The sequence below is a fragment of the Nymphalis io genome, chromosome 30 (assembly GCF_905147045.1).
Source record: "Nymphalis io chromosome 30, ilAglIoxx1.1, whole genome shotgun sequence".
Classification (NCBI taxonomy): domain Eukaryota; kingdom Metazoa; phylum Arthropoda; class Insecta; order Lepidoptera; family Nymphalidae; genus Nymphalis; species Nymphalis io.
Window position 1 is genome coordinate 6,444,675 of NC_065917.1, and position 27,986 is coordinate 6,472,660.

The window sequence follows — 27,986 nt, forward strand, 5'->3', positions numbered from 1 at the left end:
ATCCAATGCGCCACCAACCTTGGGAACTAAGATTTTATGTCCCTTGTGCCTGTAATTACACCGGCTTATAAATTGTTTTCAATTATTTTTTTATGTGTAGCGTCTTAGCGCGCGCTACAACTAACTCGTACTTCGAGCGTCAGATGAGTAAGTGTAAGATTTCGAGCGTCAGATCGTAAGATCGGTACACGAGCTCATATGTTTACGTATCAATTCTCGTGAATACCTTGGCACTCATAACTTTTTTTTTATACTTCTATACCTTCTAACAATTATGTGATGTTTATAAGATCAGTACAAAAATTACGATGTATATTATGTATACAAATTGCAAAATATATAATAAAATATTTCTAATGACGATAAATCGATAGAAATATTTTATATTTAAAAAAATGGTGTTTTGAATAATGATTATATTTTAAATACGGGATCGTCAAAGTGTTTTCTCGACGCAATTTGTAGTTTTTAAAAATTATCGCGCCATTTTTAAAGTTTGTTTTTGCTGTGTTGCCTGTTTATAATTGGTAAACACCATCAATTATGTGATATTATTATAACGAGTATCGGTCTTTTGGACACAGATTGTTTTTTTTTATTACTTTGTGGCATATTATGTCGAATAATGTAAGTTCTATTTTCCTTTCTATGACAAATATTAAAAAAGTTTATTAATATTTTCGATATTGACGTCGTAATATGCTTATATTCTTATATTCTATGTTATTTATGTTAAAAATATATAAATTTAAGAAAAAATTTTCAAGTCATAAAATGATAGCTTGTATGTTTATTTTTAATCTGTGATTGGAACGAAATAAATTTATAAAAACTTTTGGTCTAATTAATAGTTAAGATAATGTATAAAGTTTAATAAAGTTAAAAACTATAATATGTAATTCCTAATGATTTAAATAATGGGATTAAAAATCGTCTCTACATCTCTCACTACTGCTGTCTGTACTCGCTTCCGTTAATTAAATCATGAAACTTTTGATTTTCGTTTTTATATTCATTAAATGATTACAAGGCCTCGGAGAGCACGTAAAGACGTTGGTCCTGCGGCTGAACTCTCCGTTCGTGTCGGATTACCGTCCCAACGGATTATGAGAGTTAAGGAATATAGAGTGCATCTGTGTTTGCGCACACACTCGTGCACTATAATATCTCCTTATGCGCAGTTGACTAATCTCTCTTGAGATTTGCCGCCGTGGCCGAATCGGAGGACATTATTATTACAAGGCTTTTAAGGACTTCTTTACGGGGAAATTATTGACTAATTTATTTCGTCAGCATCATGTAAAATATGGACGAAAAACTTTATATCCTGTTTATTTAAAGTCGGATAGTAAAAACTTTATTATACGGCTGCCATTTCTAAACCATTTTTTCGCGCGCAAATTTTGTATAAATATTTTTTACGATTGGTAAATAAATTATAACTTTTGTTTACTACCACAGATAATAATTGTTCCTTTGTTATTATTATTTAATTATCATTTTGCAGAAATTATTATACAATAAAAATCACGTGCTTTGTGAGACAGTTCATGCAAATATATCATTAGGATGTTAACATACAGCGCGGCAAAACGCAGAAACTCCGCAGCGCCGCTTTTGTAACGATCTTAGCGTTTGTATACGCGTTTTGCGTCGCCGTATGAAAACATTATACGAATCGAATTAATAAGGAAAATAAAGGAATAATTATTTTTCAGATGGAATATTACTAAAAATGTATATTTTAAATACGAACTTACCTAATCGTTTAGAATCGAAATGATCAAAACTAAAAGTAAGAAATTTTTAAACACCTTTTTTCGAAATAAAGCGACGCTAATAAGGAAATTGTCAAATTTTGTGCTGGCAAGACATGCTGGTGATAAAATGTTATGTAATGACTCAATAGCTAAGTTACCGATAAAAATTGCTAACAATATTGTATTGTATTGGTGGTATTCTATGGTGGTTTTCCAAAGAATTATGAAAATAGATTTTTTAATTAAAACGCAACATAAAAAATAAAGTAAGACAAAAACTGTATTTTAAGTTTTAAATGGGCATTTATGTAATTATAATTATTTTTTTTAATTTATTATATTTTAAAGGAAAGTTGGAAGATCCTCGAATCGTTGTTTAATGTAATAAATATTTCTATGTAAATACTTTCTTTTATTTTACCCTGATTTTTGGATGGCATTATATTATAATGCCCATCGTGCAGTAATATTATAAAGTGGTCTGGCTCACTCGTCCTTCAAATACTACAGTAAAAATTATTAATCTTACAAATCTAACATTAATACAAACTTTTTCACAGACTTAAGTAAAATGTTATCAGATTAATGATTACATTAATATATTTTTTTTAATGTTTCGACATATTATTTAAAGTTTTCTTTCATCGCCTAGCAGGAGATAATTTTAAAGATAAATTATGAAAATAAAAATTCACTGGTGCTTGTGAAGGTTTTAATAAGCAATTAATATACACAACAATAGCTTTACTGTAAACTCCACCAAGATAACAAGGGCAAAATAGAAATGTCTTACATTGGCAACGTGCTTTTTTGAACTGAAAACTTAGGCGCGTCGCGCTGGTTTGTCGTAAGGGATAGACTCGTGGCTTCGCGTCACCGACATGCTAATGTTAATATAATGAAATCGTTAAAAGTATAAATAATTTAAGTATTGTGGAAATTAATGAGGATAATAATGATTGATACTGGTGGTAGAGCTTTGTGCAAGCTCGTCTGGGTAGGTACCACCCACTCATCAGATATTCTACCGCAAAACAGCAGTACTTGGTATTGTTGTGTTCCGGTTTGAAGGGTGAGTGAGCCAGTGTAATTACAGGCACAAGGGATATAACATCTTAGTTCCCGAGGTTGGTGGCGCATTGGTGATGTAAGCGATGGTTAACATTTCTTACAATGCCAATGTCTAAGGGCGTTCGGTGACCACTTACCATCAGGTGGCCCATATGCTCGTCCGCCTTCCTATTCTATAAAAAAAAATTGAAATTTATGTAAATACTAACATTATATACAAATAATATAAGTGTATTTTAACTATTATTTATTTAAATAAAGCTGTATTAATATTTTATATCGAGTTTGCGACATGCTGTGTATTTTGATGAATAAAAAGGGATGGAATTATTACTTGGAAAGTAAAACATCAGTTTCAAGTTTTCAATTCTATCGACAGTCCTTAATTCTGCCTATTTTTTTTTAAATAAAATTTCATTTAAGTAATATAAAATTATTTATTATTAGCCGTGATGGCCCAGTGGTAAGAGCGCGTGACTCTTAACCGATGATCGTGGGTTCAAACCCGGGCAACCACCTCTGAATTTTCATGTGCTTAATTTGTAATTATAATTCAACTCGTGCTTTACGGTGAAGGAAAACATCGTGAGGAAAGCATGTGTGTAATTTCACTGAAATTATGCCAAATGTGTATTCCACCAACCCGCATTGGAGCAGCGTGGTGGAATAACCTCCAGACCTTCTCCTCAAAAAGGGAGAGGAGGCCTTAGCCCAGCTGTGGGACATTCACAGGCTGTTACGTGACGTGATATAAAATTATACGCTTTATTCGCTGCTCGTACGATTTTCAATTGTTATTTATTCATTATAATTGATAGTGAGGCAAAAATGACTAATGATTATTCTATCATTCCAACCGGTAGATAATTCCGTTGCGTTTAAGCATTGAGTCACTTGTTTTAATACAAACATGGTGACATCAGATTCCAATATTATGTGGAATAACAAAGTCCAATTAGTATTTATAGTATCACAGCTTCAAATCTCGATTATGTACTGTACAGTAACAGCCTGTGAATGTCCCACAGCTGGGCTAAGGCCTCCTCTCCCTTTTTGAGGAGAAGGTCTGGAGGTTATTCCACCACGCTGCTCCAATGCGGGTTGGTAGAACACACATGTGGCAGAATTTCAATGAAAATAGACACATGCAGGTTTCCTCACGATGTTTTCCTTCACCGATAAGCACGAGATGAATTATAAACACAAATTAAGCACATGAAATTCAGTGGTGCTTACCCGGGTTTGAACCCACGATCATCGGTTAAGATTCAAAAAGGGAGAGGAGGCCTTAGCCCAGCAGTGGGACATTAACAGGCTGTTACTGTACTGTATGTTAAAATCAAAATTCAGTTATTTATTTTGTTGTTTAAGTTAAAGATGCTTTTTTTTGTTGTTTACCGTCAATTAGAGTTTTTTTTATATGAATGTTAAGTTAGCCTATGATCGATATATATTTTGTTACAATATTTTTATACATGCAATAAGACAATTTTTTTCTGAATATATACCGTTGGATTCCGAATTAATAAAATAAAGTTTACTTGGTGGTAGGGCTTTGTGCAAGTCTGTGGGTAGGTACACACATCAGATATTCTACCGCCAAACAGCGATACGCAGTACTATTGTTTTCTGGTTGAGAGCCAGTGTAACTACAGGCACGAGCGACATACCTTCTCAGTTCCCAAGATCGGTGGTCTATTGGTGACGTAACGAATGGTTATTATTTCTCACGGCGTTGTCTATGGACGGCAACCATATATAAAAAAACTATGAAACCGGTTAAATAAAACACAAAATTAAACATCAATTTTATTTAATCACCAGCGTACTCTGGTCCTGTACTCATCACTAAGGGAGACCCGTTTTATACTCTCGTAGCCGAGTATTATCGAAAACGAGAAGCAGGCGGACTGCACCAGCCTCGCTGATAAGCCCTTCGCATATAGACCTATCAGACCTTCTTCCCGCCATAACTCTTTGAACACGTCTTTCATTGTACCGACACCTTCAACCTGGAATCAAAGGTATATAATCATTATAATAATTTCATAAAATAAAAAAATATTTATAAACATGTGCGCTTATATATATGCCATTTTAGGAAAAAATAATCTATATATATATCTCGGAGATAATAAATTTAAGCGAGTATACGACGTCACTTATTTTATTAGAATAGCAACACCACACAACGTGACGTATGTCATATAGGTTGGTCGGTTGTCAGACGTCAAGTGTGAAAAATATAAGACGGGTGCCTATTTTATTATGTAGCCGACTGATGGAAATAAAATATAAAGGAGTATGTCAGTAGCGCGTGTGATCGTTTTGTCGAGCGAGCCCCTTGGTCGCTTGGTCTCTTGCTCTCAGGACAGCGCCAGCGCCGGACGTGCGCACTGACTGATTTAATAAAATCAACATACTGGACGACGATGGCGGCCATTAACATGGCAATCCATTTGAATCCGCGACATATATATATAAAAACTGACTGACTGACAAATGCACAGTTCTTTTGACACAGCAGGTTAGCACTAAGGAAGGATTTTTGAAAATGTAACCCCGAAGATAGTGATAGAGGGGAAGGAAGTTGGTATGAAAATCCTTGATATTTGAAGAGCTGTGGAAATTGGTATTTGAAAATTCTATTATATGAAGCGCTAGTTTATTATATTTTTAATTATTTGTCAAATAGTACAAATTTTAATCAATAATGTACTTCGGGCTTTTAGCAGCAGCCTACTGAAATAAAATCCCTATATACCTATTATCCTTTTTTGAAGTCGGTTAAAAATTTGAATAAATAAGAAATGTTATTCAGTACAAAATTATATATGTAGAAAAGCATTTCTTTTTTTCATTTTCTAACATATAAAAAATAATCATAATTCTTAATTTTCAACCCTTTAGAACGATTTAATATTTTTTATTATCTATGCGCCCGATTGACTTGAAATTTCTCACAGTTACGTAGAAGCTCACTAAGAACGGATTTTACGCAAATCCTATCCATTTTTACATGTCTAACCGTGCGAAGCCGGAACAATTAGCTAATTAATGATATATTAATCTCATCGGTTACAAAAAAGGTCTCGTAAAATTTTTCTTTCAACCGTACCGAGACGGTCAGCAAGTAAATACGAACCTGTAGTCTCGCCCGCACAATGTCGAGCGGGTTGGTTAGGATCGTGGTCGTGAAGCCGCCGAGCGTGCCCGCCACGCACTGTATGAACAAGTGCGACACCCACGAGGGGCTGATTTTGAAGAGTTCATCTGGAAAGGAAAAATATGATATTACATTTTCATTGATATAAGTATAATTTTTACAAATTGTCATTAAAATGTATTTTTTGTATTAGATTTTATACTATATAACATAATATGAGGAAAACTAACAGCGTGTGAATGTCCCACACCTGGGCTAAGGCCTCCTCTACTTTTTTTGAGGAGAATGTATGGAGTCGATTCTACCACGCTGCTTTAAAGCGGGTTGGTAAGTAAGTGGCAGAATTTCAGTGAAATTAGATTACATGCAGGTTTCTTCACGATGTATTCCTTCACCGTCAACGAGATGAATTATAAACACAAATTAAGCACGCGAAAATGACGTGGTTGACTGGTTTTGAACCAACGATCATCGGTTAAGATTCACGCTTTCTAACATCTGGGCCATTTCGGTTACATGAGGTGGATTTATATTAATGTATTACATATAATATATTATACAGATAAAAAATCAATTCCTATTCCCCCCCCCCCCGCGTGTTGTTGTGCTACGTAAGATCGCTAGGAACCTTGGTAGGCGGTGTAGAGCGCCCACCAGAGCGCGGAGTTGGGCACGTAGGCGGCCAGCGAGGCGGCGTACCCGCGGTAGTAGCCGAGCGGGCCGTGCAGGCGGTACACGCGCACCGCCACCTGCCGCGCCAGCGCCGCCTTCGACAGCCGCTGCGACAGGTCCAGCCCCAGCGGGTTGATCTTCTGCGGGCAGAACGCACTTGGAACTGTCGGAGATCTCTTCTTTATACTTTAAATACGTAGGCAAATAAAGCATGGTAATCACCAATGTGCCACCAACTTTGTGAACTGAGATGTTATATCCATTATGCCTTTAGTTATACTTGCTCACTTACCATTCGAACCGGTCCACGACATTACAAAGCGTTGCACTTTGACGTTAGAATATGATGTGTGGGTCCTACCCAGACGGGTACGAACAGCCCTACCGGCACGTGCTAATGCTTACCGCGTTCTTAACACCAGTGCCCTTAGCCAATCCCAGCACCATGAGATGTTGGCTGAGCACGTCGAACGGAACGATCACCGTTTGACCGACGATGGACGCGCAGCCACCGCCGATGAACGACTGGAAAATACGAAAAGAACTCATCACTACTTCCTAAGAAAATGTGAGTGCCAAGGTACTCACGAGAATTGTTGTGTAAATACGTGACCACGTGTACAGGTCTCACGCACACATCAACGTATCTCACGCTGACGTCATCACGCTCGGACTCTCAGTTAGCTACCGTGTGCCGAGCGCTGAGGTGTTTAGTGGAATATCATAACATATTATTAAACAAAGTGTGTCTGTATGAACGCTAACACAACAAACAATAACCAACCTACTATATTAAATTTTACGATATAAATAATGTCCTCCAGACCGATTTCGGCCACGGCGGCCAATCTCAAGAGAGATTAGCCAACTGCGCAGGAGATATTATAGTGTACAAGTGTGTGCGCAAACACAGGTGCACTGTCTATTCAGAAGAATTCTAGGAATGAGTTCAGGCGCAGGACCAACGGCTTTATGTGCTGTCCGAGGCACGGGACATTCCCGTGACACACACTTCCAATTCTGCCAGAAAAACCCAATAACTTTTTATTGGCCCGACTTGGGAATTGAACCCAGGACCTCCGGTTCTGCGAACTTAACGTAAGCGGCCGGGTAAATGATGGTAGAGATGGCAAGTGGTCACCAACGCCCATAGACATTGGCAATGTATGAAATGTTAACCATCGCTTACATCGCCAATGCGCCACCAACCTTGGGAACTAAGATATTATGTCCCTGGTTCCTGCAATTAGCAATTCTATCCACCTACCTTCATCCTTGGACTGATCTCGTATCTGCCGAGCTCGTGTCTCACACCTTCGTACGTTGATATATAGAATACGCCAGATATTATCTGAAACGGAGGGGGGGGGGGGGCATGTAAAACAAACTTATATAAACATGTTATATTATGTATTATCATTGAAAGATATTTATTTATTAAACGTATAAGCAATACACTTATTGACTGTCCAATAAGAAAGTACCACGGGTTCGGAAAATAAACACTGCGACCTGAGAAAAACCGGCGAAAGGTTAAGTACCTTAGCGGATTCTTCTATATAATTTTTTATCATGTAATTATTTACTAATTTAATTTTTTACACGTAGAAAGAATTACACTCTACATTGGCTGACGTGGTTGGTTGATACTTGCCTTACATGCCGAAGGTTGTGGGTTCGATTCCCACCCAGGACAGACATTTGTGTGCATGAATATGTTTATCCTGAGTCTGGGTGTAATTATCTATATAAGTATGTATTTACAAAAGAAAAGTAGTATGTGTAGTATATCAGTTGTCTGGTTTCCATAGTACAAGCTCTGCTTGGTTTGGGATCAGATGGCCGTGTGTGAATAATGTCCCAGGATATTATTATTATCCACCAACCAGCTATTTCAATAGTAGCTTGATGGAACAAGCCATATAAATAGATCATTATTTACAACAGGCAAAGATAACAATGCCTAGTATTATTTTTTATCAGAAATAAACAAAAAAATATGAACAGATTCGGTAAACCTTACACTTGACAACCAAAATCCCCTGTACAGACCGGACACGCCCTCGCTCGCGTAGATCTTCGTTATCGCGTCTGAAACGCCTTTATACGCTTCCTTCTTTCTTTGAACTTGTATTTGAGTTTTTATCAACGTCAGCGGGTAGAGGGCGCATCGAACTGAATAAAAATACCTAATATTATGATTAAACTAAGATAAACTACTGATTCAAATGTCTCGCAAGTTCAAAATTATCACCGAAAGTCTCCAGCCGCGTCCGTCTGTCCGTGATAAATTCAAAAACTACTGCACGGATTTTATACGGTGTATAATTCATTAAGGTTTTATCTAATTTAGTGTATTAATATGACGACGATTGTTGAAGGTGTCGCAAAAAAATATACCAACTGGAGCACACTTACAATTTCTAAGCTCCGAGCTGCTTGAAGTTCTTGAAAGTAATAACCACTTTTTTAGTTGACATAACCCAGGATTTGAACCTAGGTCTTTGGGTCTTGCAGCCCAATATACTAGCTGCCAAACCAACGAAGCAGTTAAGCGATTGAAACCAAACAAATCAATCAAACTGTTTTCATTCATTCGACTTTATTAATGTTAAAAATGAAACTAAGAACGATTTACCTGTGAAACTGCTCAATGTATAAAGGGGGTAGAATTTACTTTTATCCATCATTCCCCACTCGATGTTTGTGATGAGCTGGGGGGGAGGCGTCTCCACCATCGTCGCTGCCATCGTTCCCTTTCTATCTTCTTTCTTTATATCTTCTATATCAAATGTTTTTCTCGTATTCCATACGTTAACAAACATCTATTTCTTTATATAATAACTGATTTTTATATATCTTTGGTACTTACTCTATCATTGTATTATATACAATATTAAATGGAATTACAATAAAATTTGATTATTTTTAAAACATCTATTCATTTATAAATATTATATAAATAAAACAATTCGACTAGCTTTTGCTTCCTCTATTTAGGTTATTTTGAACTTTTTCAAATATGACGCGTATATTTTTATATTTTCTGCTTCTTCCATTTTTCTTATAACGTTAAAAACGCCAACTGTAACTGAAAAATATATAGAAAAGTAGTTTTACACGTGGCTAAATTCGACGACGTAAATTAGCGTAATATCTAGGCGCACGGCTAGGGGGAAAACTTAGCGGACTATTACTGCTAACACGAATAAGACAAGCTTGTCAACTATGGTAATCTAAGCTGACAAGCGAGGACCTACATTTAGGTATTCTGTTTTCACATGTTACCTTCAAAACATCAAATAAAACTCCCCTTGATGACATCATCAAGCACTCATAAGTGCTTTTGCTTCACCATGTTAGGATGTCTAATGAATAGATCATTTCGGAAGAATTAACATTCAGTCTTCAATTTATTCAGTTCAAAATAAATCATCAATATAAATCAAAAACAATGTAGGTCCAAATATTCTTCCCTGCGGTACACCAAATGAAACATTCGAGTCTTCGGTAATCATTATTTACACTACACGAAAATTACTAACAATGCTTACTTTGTATACGATCGAGTAGATAGCTTCTAAACAGTTCTTAAGGTGTACCCCTTGTTTATATTAAATCCAATCAGTGTATAACTATAGCAACACAAACTTTGTCAATACACATGTCACATGACACAATACACTCCTTTTTTAGATGACGTGTATATAAAGAGCCTGACAATATCCTACTGCTGGACAGACCTTCTATCCTCTTGGTTTGCAGCTTATATAAGCTGCTCCAATGGATTATACATGTTGCATTTTATCGGGATATTTACCGGGATGATTTCCTTCACCGAACACGTTAATTATAAACATAGGTGCAAAATTCAGAGTTGGTTCCCGAAGTTGTATCCGTAATCTTCGGTTGAGATTCGCGTGTTCAGCCATTAAGCTTATTGGCTATAGTGAACATATTAGGATCCAGTATGTAAAACTGAATGAAACATGTTATATACCTGTTTCATTCGGTTTCAATATCGTATCATTCAAGCAGGTCTTTTATAGAACGAATATTAGACTTTGATTTGAAATTTGAGCAATCTCAGGGTCCAAATGACATCCATTAGTAAAGTCGGTAGGGTGGAGAGTAATAGATTCGTCATGTCGTTTATTTGCGAGACGTATTAGATACACCGTTTTTGTTCTAGAGATTGCTGTTAATCATGACCTTGACACCATTACCGGAGGTAGTCGAGTACTAAGACTCGAAGGGTTTAGAATACACGTCCTATAGCTGCAGTGTCTTAACCGGCCCTCAACTTAGGACATTGTCAAAATTTGGAAACAATCTAAATATATAATGTAGTAAAGGATTCCTTAGGAAAGAAAAGGAAGTGAGTGAGCCCGCGTAATTACAGGCACAAGGAACATAACATCTTAGTTCTCAAGGTTAGTTGCGCATTGGCGATGTAAGCGATGGTTAACATTTCTTATAATGCCAATGTCTATGGGCATTGGTGACCATTTACCATCAGATGGCCCATTGCTCGTCTGCCTAACTATATTATAAAATATATATATATTAGTTATGATAAACACCCATGCAGGAATAATAATTCAATTGTATTTACGTATCTATGTCTCTTCATTGTCAGAAATAGCGAATGAGTTTCATAGTGGTTCTTCTCTGTACACTATATATTCCGACCGAATTTAAATTAAATTTTATAAAATGACGATTCAAAAGTAGTGTTAATATGTGTCAGGGGCAGAACAGTAACCTATAACACAAGTTAAATCACACAGAGCAGCTTGTGTATTATATATCATAGTAAATAATATAACTTGAAAATGAAATTAAACTAATTTTTATACGTAATTTCTTTTTTTTTGTACTATTAACCATTTTAAAGATAATAAAGTGAGCTTGAAATTAAATATTGAGTTAATGGCTGTTGTTTGTTTTTTTTTAAATATATTTTATGAAGTTGACCTGAATGAGTGACCATCACTTCATAGCCATTTGAATAAAAATTTACACTAGCAATGGTGCCATAAAAGTTACTTATCATATATTTCTTTATATCAATTAGAGTAGTAGTAAGGTATATAAATATTAAGGTGTATAAATATTACCTATAATGGCTCAAAATTAACAATAGTTCAGAGAATGCTGATAACAACCTCTTTTTTTTATAATGTGCATGCTAAGGTGTAAAATAATTAAGCCTTAAAATATGATAACAATATTTATCATATTTTTCTATTCTTAATGATTCCAAGTATATGTATTTAAAAAAATACCATTTTATGCTAAATGAAACTGACTTAATTATAATTATCTAAATACATGTCTTTACATACTAAAAGAATGATATCTTTTTAATAACTATATATAATTCAAAGAAAATTCTATTAAATGCTTTTTACTTCAAGGTTTTTTTTTTCATTTAATCAAAATAGAATTAATGTCATTGATAAGAATTAAAGCAATATTTTTTAACTTTATGATGATTTAGATTTTATTCAACGCAATCTTGTAAAAATTTAAAGTAGTAATTTGTAACCTTAATTTTTTAGATTGAACTAAATTAATCCGATCGTATCAAGTTTGCTATCTTGATTAATATACATTCAAAGTAATTTTAAAAATATATCCCTATTAATTGTATTTATTTACATTATAATATTAAATAAACATAGGTATTTGTGTAAGACTAATAAGACGTACAATATACATTTATACATAGTATCCAACTCACCTCATGTAGTCAACAAAATCCATTATAATTTATACCACATATATAACAAAGTTAAATACAGATCACTACAGACAACTACGAAAAATGTTTTATGTAATAATTTACCCAATTTAGATAATTACACCATGGAAAAATAAGTCCTTCGTGGCTGTCAGTCAGCTGATTGGTCTTTTTCATCTTATCTCGAACCACAGATTGAAACTTTTTAACAGATAAAATAAGTACTAAAATATAAATTTCTAATTGAATAAAACACGTTTCAAAATAAAAAAAAATATTAAATTAAAACAAGTAGGTATTGAAATTTAAATATTGTTCTGTTTCAACTACGTGTAAAATATTCAATAGCCATTTTATAATTTATTTTTCCTCGGTTAATAAATTAAGTCAATGCAACTGTCAGAAATATACATATTTTTGCTTATCGTTATCTGTGACATTGTTTTCCGCAATTTCCATCACAAAACTTTTTCTTACCTTTTTGTTTCTTTTTGCGTGTCCTGTTCATCTTTTTATAAAACTATGGTAATTTATTTACGCTTTAAAAATGTGATTGTTAATTAAATTTAGTTTTCTTACTAAATGTTTACATACATATTATTTGTTTCAGGCCCGTTATTTCAAGGAACAAGATATCGATGGTTTGTTGATAATTTTTATATAATTTATAATCTAATGCTTTAATATAATAATTAAATTTTTAAAGCTCAAGATTAATAAATATGTCAAGTTTATTTCTGTTTAATTATGCAAACGGTACTATCACCGTTATACTGTGCCCTCAATATTACAGTAGCAGATAATATGAAGATAAGATATTATAGATATTATACAGATATTATTATATTGTTAGAAATTAAATAAGAACTATCTTCGAACCTAATGAACGCTACAGAAACCATAAAAATAATGTTTTTTTTTAGAATTTCGGGAATGCTTCTACCTTTTCGCGAGGTCTGGTCAAATCACATCTCTAGATGAGCTGACCGTTGTAATGAGGTCCTTAGGAATGAGTCCTACTATACAGGAACTTACTGGTTAGTATGTTGCACTTGGCAAAGATTTAATGAAGATCAAAACATTTTTTGTTATCATCACTTATTTACCATGTATTGTACACAAAAGGACAACACAAAGATAAACGACCCTTAAATTTAAATAATCCATTTTGCTAATAGCTCTGTTATGTTATGCACTACAAAATTGAACATTGAAATTTATTTATAATACAACAGTATTCCACTCAACAATTTATATACACTTTAATTTTATTTCCTACAATATTATAACTTCCCCAACATTTAAATTCCCATTTTATAATAATGTAACCTTTCTTTAAAAAAAATATCAACCCCCAACTCGACGGCAGGTAATCTAAAGCTTAGCCAAGTCGTTTATCAGTCTTTCTACTATTTACTTCGAACCTATTTGATTTTGCTTTTTTTTGTTGTCTGAGTGAAATATGTACCAGCTCTCTTGGCTGTACTGGAGACAAAACAATTTAAAAAACTTATTAACTATTTCCTTTATATCACGATAAAAACTTATTAACTAAAGATGTCTTGGTTGTACAAATAAAATAAGTGTTTTTTTCAGGTTATTTAAAAGGCAAAGGCGGTAAAATGTCATTTGCAGATTTCTTAGAGGTCATGCATATCCATTCCAGGGCGGAAAACCTACCCCATGAAGTAAGTATTGATGTAGCTTAATAACTTATGTGCAACAACCACTAAAGATGTAATCATTCAAATGTAATTAATGTTTGATCTTTATGCAAAACCGCTTATCCATTTATAGAGAAAATTTGGTCGGTTCTTCTGGGTACTTCTGAATAATTCCACACCAAATATTTTTTATCATATTTTTGTCCTCTTATATAAATGTTTTAAGCGTATCCCCTCATTACATAAACAAATCTTGCATCAGGTATAGCTTGTTTTTTATTTTTCTTGCTTTTGAATATATGACAGCTACAGCTTCTTTTTATGTTATATAAAGACAAAGCGAGCTGCAATTATACATACATACTTTATTTAAGGTTGTTAATGCGTTTAAAGCCGGTGACAATGATAAGAGGGGCGTTATCCCATCGAAGCAGCTACGTAACTTGTTGCAGAACTGGGGCGAAGGCCTCTCGTCTAGGGAGGTAAAATGTTGCCATATACTTATACCATATATTACTTGTATGAGTAATATATTAAAAAAATAATGAAGAAGTCTATATAATCTAGTGTGGGAATTTATTTATTGATATAATATTTTCTATGGGATTTTAATACACATCTTCTATAAAGATTTCATTTTGTATTTAATTTCCAGATATTAAATGCATACATCCACAAAAAAAAAAACTAAAATTCCATATTCAAAAAGTAGTAATGAACCAGCTGAGTGAACCAAGTGTGTCTTGTCACTCTTCATCGCTCTCAGCCCTTGTTTGCCTTATTTTTGTGTAGTAATTTATGTAATTTTGTTCGTTTTCAGGTAGACAATATATTTCGTGAAGCGAACGTCTCTAACAACGGTATAGTTCGTTACGAAGATTTTGTGAAGATAGCCTGTGCACCCGTGCCGGATTATTACTGAATAATTTATAAATATCCATAATACCGACATGACTTATTTTTTTTTTTTATGCTAAATGTGAAAATTCAATTAAATCAAATCAATTTTGTATTTAAGGAAGTGCTGCCACTGTAAAAATACACATGAATGTTGCCAGTCTGTGGTCTATCGATTGATATTGTAATAGATTGTTATTCCCGTAATAAGCAGTTGATTATTGTAATGATAAGCACACTGAACATGGCTTCATGTTGGTATTTCCTATTATTCGTAATAGTACTAAAATTGAACTTATATTTTTTATTAAACAGGTAAAAAATAATAATAGCTGTTCCTTGTATAATTCTCAGTACTTACATTAAAGGGTGAATTTTCAGAAACGCTTCATTTCTAGAATAGGAAAAAAAAATCTATGCTAGCTTAAGTCTGCTCTGGTTGGTCGTATAAGAAATACCAAATCTCTTACACACTGTCATGTTTATGAATAAAGCAATAGAGGTCCTCCTCTTACAACCCGGGTTCCTTCAAACGAGGCGTGAAGAGGCATCTTGCGGGCCGGCAAGGCGGGGGCGGCTAGTACAGAACATTCTTCCCGACTGTACTGGCCGTCGTCGCGTTTGGACTCTACTACCACTTACCATCAGGTGGAGTAGAGACATTTGCCATCTCGGGGTATATAAAAAAAAAAGGTAAGAACTTATAATCATTTTTTAAAAATAGATTATTGGCTATGGTTAATGTGTCACGTGATCATGTGTAAACGGCAGATATATTCTTTGTGTATTTTAATTGATAAACTAAGACTTTACATCAAAACTTATTGCATTGTGCCGTCCAGTATTTTTATATGAAATGTGAAATGATTATATTTGTCGAATTTTATTTTTGTAATAAAGTTTTTGGTTAAAAAAAAAGTATATATTTTTCATTTTTAAATTATTTATTTGACTTTGGTCAATGAATTAGGTAAGTTTTGAGTTTACAGTAAATGTATTATGTAAAAAGTAAGGCGTTATAATTAAATTAATGTTGCCATCTATAAAATATATATTTAGCACATATTATATCGATTTAATTTAGTCTTATTGCAGATTTAATTTAAATACTAAATTAGAAATTTAAAAAAAATACTTTACTTTCCTTGACCCTTTTCTCTTGGGGACGGCTATATCCAGCTGTGGACGGTTGGTATGATGATGAAGAATAATATATATTATTTTTTATTGAAAATGCATATTGGCCTCCTGATGGTAAGTGGTCACCAACGCCCATAGGCATTAGCATTGTAAGAAATGTTAACCATCGCTTACATGGTCAATGCGCCACCAACCTTGGGAATTAAGATGTTATGACTGGTAAAATATCTGATGAGTGGGTGGTACCTACCCAGACGAGTTTGCACAAAGCCCTACCACTAGTGCATATATAAAGTATTATGCATATAAATATAAATAATTATATATGCACATATAAAGGATTTACTCAAATAAAACAAATAAATCGTTAAAACATTTTTTATTTAAATATTAACAAACCTGTAATATGATATGGCACTAGTATCGTGGTCCAATCGCTAATTATAACTAAAGCTAATTAATTTAAAAACTAATTATGAAGCTGTCAAAAATTAAAAACCCCGACTGTCCTGCAAAAAACCTAAATTAATAATTTACACTCAATGTCACTTGACATAGTGTTAAGATTACATTAAAATCTGTTCAGGCATTTTAAAAATTTAGGAACTCGCATACATACATGAAACCTGAAAACATTACACCCCTATTTTGGGCAGTCGTGTGAAAATACATCACAGCATTTATTACAATAGTATGAATAGATTCCTTTGGCATAATCTCTAAATAAAAAAAAGTATTGACATCCCTTTATTTTTGTGTGATGTTAAAAAGGACAGCAACATCATTTACTAATAAGTGTTTTGCGGGTGTAGATGTACATAGATTTGTCTCTTTCTGTTATGTGTACATTAACATTTGAAAACAGAATGCAAATCCTTGCGTAAATCTTTATACTATAACCAATTCCAATGACAAGAGTAAAGATAAATAAACAACAATACACAACATTTAACGGCCATGACGTCATTAGTCGAAATCTTAATCTGTTTTATTTATGGATTCATAAAAAAATGGCGTTTTGAATAGAGGCGAAGTTGTAATCAAAACTTTGATAGTACGATTGAAAAATATATAAGTAGTTATGTGGAAAACTGTTGTATTACATATAACGTTATATAAATCAAATATTGGTTTATCATTATTCCTCCTGTCATTAGAAAATATTATACGTGTATTCATAAAGGGACAACTCTAGTGTTTCTGTCAAATGAATATAAAGATTTTACAACAACGGAATGGGTATTTATGTCAACTGACAATTAAAAAAAATTTTTTATCTGTGATAGTGTCAGACGTAATTGTCAAATATAATTACAAAAGCGTATTTAAAAATGTTAAAGTTTCCACATTCTGTATGCCAGCATTTGTGTGTTTAAAAGTGTGAAATTGTGAGGATATTAGTGCAGCAACAACAAATGCTGTTTTGCATATTATTTACTATACAATTTTCTATACAATTACATAGAAACGTTATTAATTCGATTGTGCTTGTTATTTTAATACATATTTTCTACCGAAATGAACTTCTTTCCAATCAGGTTTCCCACAATAAATCACATTTTTCACAAAACTTTTAGCCTAAAGTAAACTTGGCAATTGGGGGCAAATTCTAATAACAAATTATCACTTTATCGCAATCGAATCGAAGCGTGATCGTTGCCATTTATCCGTTTTCCTATTTCTTACTTTAATTATCGACTATTGGCAAAAAAGTTATCAATTAGTTTTGCTTTTGACATAACGGTATATTTTAACATAGTATCGGTTCGATTCCGATTCGAATAAATATAGAATAAACAAAGTTGGATTGAAATTCAATCGGGATCATATCGTAATCGTTAAACATTAGTAGAATTCGCTCCCAGGACATAATTTTATGACACTTAACATGACACAAGTCTGACAGTTAACATGACACAAGTTTGACACTTAACATGACACAAATCTGACAATTCACATGACACAAGTCTGACAGTTGACATGACACAAGTTTGACAGTTAATATGACACAAGTTTGACAGTTAACATGCGAGTTTGTTTCCATCTTTATGACGTTTTGAATAATAGCTTATCTGTAGAAAAATCAAGTATGAAAAAAACTATAAATACAATTTGTTTTTTTTATATAATCCATTCAATACCAATGTCGAGGCAGCCAAATAGTATTTAGAGAACACTATACATTATTTACTGTGATCACTTTGAAACTGTTAATAAGCACAAAACCTACGTGGTCGTCATTGGCTGTGAAGGGGTTAACGAATTATAATTTATCAATAGGTATAGACATTATTCTGATTTACAATTAAAATTTTGTCATATAAACTTCACTGTAATATGGTAAAATTACAATATTTGTGTTGAGAATCGATAAAAATTAATATAAAAGCAAGTTTTAATGTACATGGCACAGATTATTAATATACCTCTCTCAGTATTTGGACCAAATTACTTATTTAAACCAAACCACAGTACAACAGACAAAAAAAAATAATTACAAATTTTTGATAGTACCGTGATCGATGTATTTTGTAGTCTGGTATGACCGTTGGCTTAAACAAGCATTAAAAAAAGAGCAAAAGCGAAACAGATAATAAATTCTTTTTTAAAAACACATCGAATTCTTCGATCAAAGATAAAAAATAATTAAATGTTATCCAAAAAAATATTATTAATTTATTATTTAATAATTATTATAAGTTACGTAAATACATAAAATTAAAATTTATTAAGTTTTTTAATCAGAGAGACGGTTGTATTTATATGTAAGCTTATGTAGTTTTAAAGGGTTATTTTTGTAGCGTCGTCTTAAAAATGTATGAAAATATTTTATTTTACTATTCCACCATCTTATCGATACTAACTTCAAAAACCTACATTGACATATGAGAAAAACGCGGGAACAAATTATATATACGCGATAATTAACAACATACACTCAGAAACAATTAATACGTGCAATTAAATTTACAATTAAACTCTGCAGTTTAAGCGTAATACAGAGTTTAAGAATATTCAAGACTATTTTTAGTAATATAAAAGATAAATGAGATACACACAGAAACAAATTCATAATTGCTTTTTTTAATAAAAAAATGCAGATAAAGGCATACAACACAGAGCTTTGAAATAATCAATTTTAAGTTTTACATTACTGATGCAATGTACATGTCATTTACTAAATGTAGCAAAGTAAATATATCAACAAAAACAAATTAACAATATTTTAGTATATTATATACATATTTAATACCGACAACATTCAGATTCAAAGATATATTGTATGTCAGTTTTGTTAGTGTTAATTTTTATGTTTTTATAAATTAAAAAATAACGCATTTTTTTTTTAATAATTAACGTACAATCTTAATAAAGCCGGTAAGACAATATAACTATTTAATAATTCATATATCAAATACGGAGAGCAAACACGCAATTATAGTAAATTATTAATAACATTTCTACTAAAACCATCTAAGTTATAACATTTTAAAATATTAATTAGATTATTGCTTTTAATATATTTGGTACTGCAGTGCTATTCTGCAAGAAATCACTTCATCACTCACCCGTGTAATGTTGACCACATACTTATTGTGACATACTATTTTGATCTCTGCGGTGAGATTCGAGTTAGTTCTTACAGTATCTCCTTATTGGTTCTATTGTAACAATCTCGAAACTAAACTAAATACATACTGAAAGGCATGCTAGATGCCATCTTTGCTAATCTCATACGTATGAAAGAGTTAGCAATATTTTTAACTCTATAAGATTTAGAGATTGCATACAATAGAAATATAACTTATGTGTATATTTTAAAATCATTCAACAGCGAACTATATAATTGGCACCGCTTTCAATTTGTGTATATCATAAAGGGAATTACTATTTAGGGAAATCTATTTCAAGGGAATTTAAGTGTCAAGATTCGATATATCAGGAAAAATTTACGTGAAAAAGTTTAAAAAAATATTCAAATATTGCTTTATAGTTGAATATTATTGAGTATATTTTAAATATGGATATTTTTATTGAGAATTTTAAAGTCAGTCGAGCAATTATCATCGTGATACGTCCGTTGGCTCATCGGTGTTGTTGCTTTATCTGTTTTTAAACAATCTCTAAAATGAGTTAATTTAACAGAACTAAGATTTGCTATCTCATTTTTTTACACCACACGTGAGAGAGATAGCTTTAGCTCTGTCAAATTTGTTTGGTTTAGACATAGTGTACAAGGAATTCAGCAACGCTGCACAATACGAAGTTTTTAAGAACTTTTTGCCTAAAATCACGCGTTAATTAAGCGTCAATAAACTACAAAAATCTCTAATTGACTAAACCTACATTACTAAGGTGAGGAAGGGGAAAAATGCTGATATATTTAACCTAGACAAAGCATTATAATAAGATTGGACTTAAATAATTTTGAGGAAAAATATAACGATTCCTCTTTTAACAAATATTATACTAGTAAGCTATAATAGGTTTATTTTAAATGAGAATTTTAATGCGTATCATTGAATCGAAATCTAAATTAGAAAGAAAAGTATCAGATCCTACTTATATATAAAGAGAAAGTTTTACTTTATCGAAAAATATGTGAGACTGTCAGACCAAAGCTTAAATATACTTTTATTATTTACTTAGATACATCAAATTTGTCTTTAACCATAAATAACCATATTTAACTGGATACTGTCATTGCTAGTTCAGCGTTGTTATTTGGATGTATTTTTTTTTTTTTTATAGAATAGGAAGGCGGACGAGCATATGGGCCACCTGATGGTAAGTGGTCACCAACGCTCTTAGACATTGGCATTGTAAGAAATGTCAACCATCGCTTACATATCCAATGCGCCACCAACCTTGGGAACTAAGATTTTATGTCCCTTGTGCCTGTAATTACACTGGCTCACTCACCCTTCAAACCGGAACACAACAATATCAAGTATTGCTGTTTTGCGGTAGAATATCTGATGAGTGGGTGGTACCTACCCAGACGAGCTTGCACAAAGCCCTACCACCAGTAAGTATGTTTGAGACCACATTTATATTAGCGTTAATACGTATCAACGCAAGTGAAACTGGCAAATATGGGTGAAGTAAAGTTACCTCAAATTTGTGATTACACTGTGGAGCCTTTAAGACAAAAGAAAACGCACGTATGCGTAATGTCGTACCGCATCAGCAAAGTAAGAAAAAAATAGAATAACCTAGAGTGAAGCCAAACACGCGGCCACTGATAGAATGAGATAGAATACAATTCCCTTTGCCAGGCCGCAATGGGGAGATAAGGCGAAGAAATTACCATGGTACTACGAAAACTGGCGTGTAAAATACAAATCTTGCACTAACGACATCTGTCGCTCGAAGTCTGAGTTAGCCCCATAAAAAAATTGTGTGAACGACGAGGTACTCACGAGAATTGATGTGAAACAGACATATCTTCCACTGACGTCATCTGACGCTCGAAATCTTATACCTACACGTCTGACGCTCGAAGACTCAATTAATCCTGGGATAATTATTTATCAATATATATAATCACTAGCTTGACAGCCTGACAGCCTCGACAAGCTGATGGTGCTTGGCAAAGTAGAGGGGAAACGACCAAGTGGCCACTACCCCACACGATGGTCGGACCAAGTTACCAAACTCACTGGTCTCCAAGTGACCACAGCCCTGAGGAAAGCTGAGGTCAGGAAGGACTGACAGAGATCGTGACCCACGCCCTAGATTAGAGTGGACGCGACCTTCAGCAATGAAGTAAACGACCGAGAAGAAGAAAAATAGCACATCATCCCAATTAACTCACTACAAATTCACATTGAACGAGTAATGTATATCCGTTGCGACATTTAAGTACTAATTAGTAACACATTAAACTTTAGTCTGAAAATCTATGAAGTTTTAGCTCTAGACACGCTGGAGGAACACAAAAGACCTCTCATACTGAGTGCCCTTTTATACGTGAGCATGTATAACGAAATGAGGCTTTTTATAATGATAATCTTCTGTGCGAATACAACGTGTTTAGAAATAAATAATCGCTTAAAGCCATCGATTTGAAGCGCTGTAAAATTTTCTTTAATAGCATTTACAAAAAAGCATATTTTTATTTGTATAGGAAACTTTTGTTATTTTAAAGCATTCGTTGCCTACAAAGCACTTTGTCACTTAATATATTTACTATACTTAATGTATGTATATCAACTATAATACAATTGATGAAGATGTGATCGCAGTGTTTTTAAACAAAACATATATTTACAAAAAATCCAATTTAAAAAAAAATATTACCTTTTCATTCCACTAATCAACATTGAAAATCTTTATTATTTATTTAATTGACCTTTATATAATTAAATGTCTATTTAAATAGACTGTAACAACTCCGAAATACATAAGTCGAATGACACTTGTTTACTTCGAATTATATTTATTGTAAACCATAAAATATATTTAAATCATACATCGCGAATCAGTGTGTGATACAAAACTAAATTCTATTGCCTTTCAATGATAATGAAAAGTAACGAATCTTTAAAAAAAACTTGATAAATTATTATTGACACGAGATTGTGATTAAAAAAGTTTCGTTATGTATATCTATTTTTAATTATATTTACTCTAATTACATATGATTATTACACGAACGTCTTTTTTTTTTTCGAATTGTGTAATACTGTTTGCGTTCGGCCTCTACAGCGTCACCGGGCGGGATGGGCGAGTTGAACTCAGCCGGATGTTAGGAGCCACACAGGGCTCAAGAGAGGCGGACGTCCTAAGGGTGCCTCCTGTGAGGCCGGACCTCGGCTTAGGACTCCGTTGAAATCGAACGGGCGACAACGAACGTCAAATGAAATCTAGCATCTCAAAAACGAGCCCAAAAACCTACATTACATTAAAACGAACTCAAGCATCGCATTTGTTACTATTCTACGCTACATCACTATGATATTTGGCAAACATTTTTACTTTTTGGTCATTTTGCAACAAACTATTCACAATCTAAAGCATGTTTTTATATTTTACAATTTCTCTTCGAGACCTCTAAAACGAAGTCGACTTGTTGACTATATTCTTGTTAAAATTTCGTGTTCACTATAGTTTGATTTAAACCCGTTTTTAGAAGATTTAGAAGCCGAGATGGCCCAGTGGTAAGAACATGTGAATCTTAACCGATGATCGTGGGTTCAAGCCCGGGCACACCACTGAATTCTCATGTGCTTAATTTGTGATTATAATTCATCTCGTGCTTTACGGTGAAGGAAAACATCGTGAGGAAACCTGCATGTGTCTAATTTCACTGAAATTCTGCCACATGTGTATTCCACCAACCCGCATTGGAGCAGCGTGGTGGAATAAGCTCCAAACCTTCTCCTCAAAAAGAGGAAAGGAGGCCTTTAGCCCAGCAGTGGGACATTCACAGGCTGTTACGGTTACGGTTTAGAAGATTTAAATTATTAATGGTAACAATTAAGTATTACCCTATTCATTTAAAAAAATAACTCAACAATCATTTTTTCACGAAACGTTTAGCTTTTCTTTTTATCAAGTAAAGCATAAATCACATTGATTTGTCGAAACTCGACTTAATCGGTAAGTACAGTCGCTATGTTCGAAAAAACGATTCACTTACAAACTATCCAAGCGCAGTTCAAAAGCGTCCCAATAAAATTTATCGTAAATTTCCGAGTTACTTTTATGTGACATAAAAACTGATATCAACGACCTTTACGGCTCCACGTAACTCAACAACGACCAGTTATGCACCGTAACGATTCGTTAAGTAATAGAAACCGGTCATTAATTTGTTACAATTTAATGTTAAAAAAGTCGTTTACTTTCGTGCAAACTTCGAGACCGTTGAAGGACGAATCTCGCTTCTATTTTTAAAAGTGACAGACACATTCGTATGTTGCCAGCTTTGACGTGACAAGCGTGAGAGTCATGTTCTTGTCATTAATAAAAAGCGTGCTTTAAAATACGTTTAAGAATAAACGGCGTTACTTATCAACATTGTTAAGCGGGGGATAAGTTAAACATGTGTCTCCTTCTTTCGAATGTCAAATCAATAATGACAGAAAGAGAGAAATCAGTGTTCAACTAAACAGTCGCTAAGCAACATTTATAAGTAAAGCCAGAAGTAATAACTTGTAGTTTTAAGCTAATTATAAAATATAACTATATCACTCATGCTAGGAAATTCAACGAATTATCAATTTTGTTGTTTCATACACGTAAATAATTTAGGTATCGTAAAGAAAATACGAAATCAAAACGCCTACATATCATTGAGTAATTCTGCAGATTATTAGCTTTTAAAACTGTAAATTGTCTAAATATCAAACGGATAGTGTTGTTTCATAGTTATGGTTATACAATATTAGTACATTATTAGATAGAAATCAATATCGTAGCTAGGGTCGTGACCTCTGGTAAGATTTCAATCTTGCCTCCATTCTTATTTAGTAGAAATTACTGTAAAAGTGTAATTAAAATTGGTAACTATGCAATACGAGTTTATTACGTGCCATTGTATCCCAATTAAGTGCAAGTTTATATTATTAATGTTAGCATAATGTTTTAAACGTGCCTGAGCCTCAGAGTCCTAGAGAAGGTTGCGCCCTTGGTAGATACCAAATTTGTAGGTAATTTCAAGGTAACCTTGGCCAGCCCCTAGCTACGACGCCGTTAAAAATGTCAACCTGCTACAAACTACAATTGATTGAATACACAAAATATTAAGTTTAATCTGAAAATACGTGACACAAACTAATACATCCAAATGTTGCTATTGAAAAAAAAAATTGCTATTTATATTCTGTGTATTTAATCCTTTAATAAACCAACAACAATTTATAAGGCCCCTATTTCATCAAGTGCAAGAAAAAACACAGCCAATATATTTACATTATAGCAACACTTATCAGACGTGTTTGTTTTTGATGGGGTTGCCCGGTTTCCTCCTCCTAAAATTGCCCATTTGTCGTAATATTTGAGTGTTCTCATCGTCCACATCTCGATCCATACCCGACGTTCCGGGTATCGTACCCCACAGTTTTAATTTCGATGGTAGATATATTAAACCTAATAGGGTTATTACTGAAAATAATTAAATTGATATTTTGTATTTATTAAGAACGTATAAATATAAATCAAAAACCACGTGTTCATAACGTACTAGATCAGCTTCCAACTTAAGTTTTCAATAATCTGTATATATGTACAATTCATCTCGTACTCGGTGTAGGAAAACATGTACGAAATCTACACGCGTCGAAAAGATATCCACGAAACCACATGGTGTAATATGCTCCAAGCCCAACTCTTGGGCCAGGTAAGAGGTATTTGTACAATATTTGACATATTAACATTGTGTCTAATATAATAGAAATCGCGAAATGATAAGATTTCTGATAGTATTGATTTAATTAATAATTCCCAAAAGCATTAAAAATATGAGTGTCATATAATAATACTAAATTAATTGTAACCAAATCGTACAAGGTAATACAAAATTTTGGTCCTTCGAGCCGGATACCAATACCAAATTATTTGTGACAGAACTTAAGTGTGAATGAGCTATTCTTCTTAAAGATGCGTATCATTCTATCCTAGGAGTAAAGACAAATAAACAACTTTGACATTGAACTGACGCGATATCATTGATTGGATATAATATTAATTATGGATTCACGAAAAAATGCCGTTTTAAATGTCAGCGAAGTTGTTTGTTTTAACTGCACCTGTGATTAGAAAAGGCTATACCGATATGAGTGACTGAAATTTATTACGTGGAAAGTACTAAATATATACTAATTAAACAAAATACACAAGGGGAACATGGTCTGTGATAATCATATTATATGCAATGAACAGTCCAAAAGAAGGGCTTATTCCTATTTGATGTTTCGAGATGTTATGATTTTAAACTAAATTTAATTAAAAAAAAAGGTAATACTTACTATTTAATATGCAAGGAAAAACCACATAAAAATTGAGACTAGTTGAGTGAAAGTAGAAGGCCTCCGTGAAATATAACATTATAGTTAAAAATAGGGACCAGTAGCCCATTGACACCACACTGAAACAAATGACAGGTTGATTGAGTAGCCATTATAATCAGCATAATTCTGGTGGTAGGGCTTTGTGGAAGCCCACCTGGTTAGGTACCACATACTCTACAAATATTTTACCGCTAAACACACAAACAAAAACATGTAATGCATGTAAATATGCATAAGGCATTATATAACGTTTATTTAATATTTTATACCATTGGAGATTGAGGATGCTTAGAAATTTTGAATAAAGATTTTTTTACAATTTTTTTTTTCTTCGTATGAAGTATGAGTGTGTATATATCAATTACTGTAGACATATATATATATATATCATATAATATAAGTACAATTATTATCTGTTATTTAAGGTATTTTTATAAAAACAACTATAAAGAAAGAAGTAATATTCTTAATTTGGAAATGATTTGTACAAACTCTTTTAATATAAACACAGTTTAACTATAATTACTATAAATATAATTTTATATACGAAACTATCAAATCCTCTAGGCTTCATATGGGTTAATAAAGAGAAAAATGTATTTTGGCTAGGATTTGTGTAAAATCCGTTCTTAGTGAGCGTCTACGTTGGGGAAGAAGTAACTGTGACGAATTTCAAGTCAATCAGGGGGATAGTTTAGGAGATCTCGTGATGAGTGGTATTTTGCTTATATTTTTATTTATAGATACATAATATTAGCTAAATAAATACTAATAAACAAATCTGCCTCTGACTAGTGGCTAGGTATAAGGGAGCTGAGCTGAGGGTCAACAAGTTATTGGGATTTTGTGTTGAAAATTCTCAGTAGCAGCCCAGTCTGGAAGTTGGAAGTGCATGTAAAGCCATTGTTCTTGCATCTGAACTCTTGTGGGATTGCCATCCCATCAGAATATAGAGTGCACCTGTGTTTACACACACACTTGTGCACTATAAGATGTCCTGCGCAGTTGGCTGTCTTGGCCGAAAAATGATCAGGAGGACATTATTTATTTATAATAAACAAATTACTCACGGTCTATAATGTATGTATAGTGTACAATGAATCAAAGCAAGTGCCTTCAGGACCGAATACATCCCCAGCATTCGTGATATTGTGAAATCTCCTGAAAATATAGATTTTTTTATATGGCAACATTTATGAATTAATCTTACTAATTAAATATTTATTAGCTTACTAATTCAATATTTATTAGTTTCCAGTTATTTTAATCGTTCAATCAATTTCAAAATATTAAATTAACAAGGAATCTTGCTATTATCCATCATTATGTTTGCAATTTAAAGTTTAACTAGTTAATATAATTAATATTGAGTTTGGGATTAATATTATCTTTAAATTATTTACCGTCTAGATGTTCATTGTCACCGTTATTGCTTAGAAACGATCTCCTTTCAATATACGAACGGCCAGCTGTACCAAGATCCATGAATGCTACAAAGGCTATCCAGCCTCTAAACGCATATAAAACTTTATTTTGAACTGCCATAGTGCACTTATGACCACTTCACTCACGTTATGACCAATCGAACTTGGATTCAAGATCTAATTTATACATATAAATTATAAAAAACACGCCAAACTTGATAACTTATGCGTGATTTCATAACAGCCTAGAAAAGTATAATTTAATTAACCGGGTGATTGTTCTACATGTAAATATACGCGCGTAAGTTTAAGCGTGCATCGCACTGCGGTATTTTACCTGCATTAGACATTTTCATGCAAAATTTATAATTAGATGTTAGCATCGTCGAATTTTCGCGCAGGACAGTGTAATGTCATTGTCACTGTCAAC

The 27,986-nt window shown here is 33.1% G+C and overlaps 3 protein-coding genes across 5 annotated transcripts; 1 reads left to right on the forward strand and 2 right to left on the reverse strand.

The window, feature by feature from the left end:
• Positions 1–4,627: 4,627 nt before the first annotated feature.
• LOC126780046 (solute carrier family 25 member 44) lies at positions 4,628–12,594 on the reverse strand. Of its 2 annotated transcripts, none has more exons than XM_050504301.1 (8): positions 12,416–12,594; positions 9,308–9,760; positions 8,693–8,844; positions 7,937–8,026; positions 7,075–7,194; positions 6,626–6,809; positions 5,977–6,104; positions 4,628–4,843 (listed from the first exon to the last, which is right to left on the reverse strand). In XM_050504301.1, the coding sequence occupies exons 2-8, from the start codon at positions 9,492–9,494 to the stop codon at positions 4,649–4,651; spliced, it is 1,056 nt and encodes a 351-aa protein (XP_050360258.1). In that variant the 5' UTR covers positions 9,495–9,760; positions 12,416–12,594; the 3' UTR covers positions 4,628–4,648. The 2 variants fall into 2 exon arrangements, with proteins under 2 accessions (XP_050360258.1, XP_050360259.1); XM_050504302.1 differs by having other exon boundaries at positions 9,308–9,754; positions 12,416–12,591.
• A 254-nt stretch (positions 12,595–12,848) lies between these two features.
• Positions 12,849–15,730, forward strand: LOC126780141 (calmodulin-like protein 4). The gene is made up of 6 exons (XM_050504413.1): positions 12,849–12,940; positions 13,026–13,056; positions 13,339–13,452; positions 14,012–14,103; positions 14,454–14,561; positions 14,900–15,730. Exons 1-6 carry the CDS (start codon positions 12,938–12,940, stop codon positions 14,999–15,001), a joined length of 450 nt encoding a protein of 149 aa, XP_050360370.1. The 5' UTR covers positions 12,849–12,937; the 3' UTR covers positions 15,002–15,730.
• Positions 15,731–16,480: 750 nt separating this feature from the next.
• Positions 16,481–27,966, reverse strand: LOC126780133 (uncharacterized). 2 transcript variants are annotated; one of them, XM_050504403.1, is made up of 5 exons: positions 27,536–27,966; positions 27,203–27,293; positions 26,091–26,209; positions 25,036–25,227; positions 16,481–16,625 (listed from the first exon to the last, which is right to left on the reverse strand). In XM_050504403.1, exons 1-4 carry the CDS (start codon positions 27,675–27,677, stop codon positions 25,052–25,054), a joined length of 528 nt encoding a protein of 175 aa, XP_050360360.1. In that variant the 5' UTR covers positions 27,678–27,966; the 3' UTR covers positions 16,481–16,625; positions 25,036–25,051. The 2 variants fall into 2 exon arrangements, with proteins under 2 accessions (XP_050360360.1, XP_050360359.1); XM_050504402.1 differs by lacking the exon at positions 16,481–16,625 and having other exon boundaries at positions 23,343–25,227; positions 27,536–27,801; positions 27,894–27,966.
• Positions 27,967–27,986: the final 20 nt, after the last annotated feature.

Bases quoted from the DNA above. Each gene is read 5' to 3' on its own strand.
- LOC126780141 (XM_050504413.1), top strand. The intron at 14,104-14,453 runs GTAAGTATTGAT...ACTTTATTTAAG, and splicing joins CGGAAAACCTACCCCATGAA to GTTGTTAATGCGTTTAAAGC. The intron at 14,562-14,899 runs GTAAAATGTTGC...GTTCGTTTTCAG, and splicing joins AAGGCCTCTCGTCTAGGGAG to GTAGACAATATATTTCGTGA.
- LOC126780046 (XM_050504301.1), bottom strand. From the start codon at position 9,494: ATGTTTGTTAACGTATGGAATACGAGAAAAACATTTGATATAGAAGAT. The intron at 7,195-7,936 runs GTAGGTGGATAG...CGTATTTTCCAG, and splicing joins AGATCAGTCCAAGGATGAAG to TCGTTCATCGGCGGTGGCTG. The intron at 4,844-5,976 runs GTTCGTATTTAC...CTTTGATTCCAG, and splicing joins TTGTGCGGGCGAGACTACAG to GTTGAAGGTGTCGGTACAAT.
- LOC126780133 (XM_050504403.1), bottom strand. From the start codon at position 27,677: ATGGCAGTTCAAAATAAAGTTTTATATGCGTTTAGAGGCTGGATAGCC. The intron at 26,210-27,202 runs GTGAGTAATTTG...CATTTGTTTCAG, and splicing joins CTATACATACATTATAGACC to TGTGGTGTCAATGGGCTACT. The intron at 25,228-26,090 runs GTAAGTATTACC...AATTATTTTCAG, and splicing joins TTTTCCTTGCATATTAAATA to TAATAACCCTATTAGGTTTA.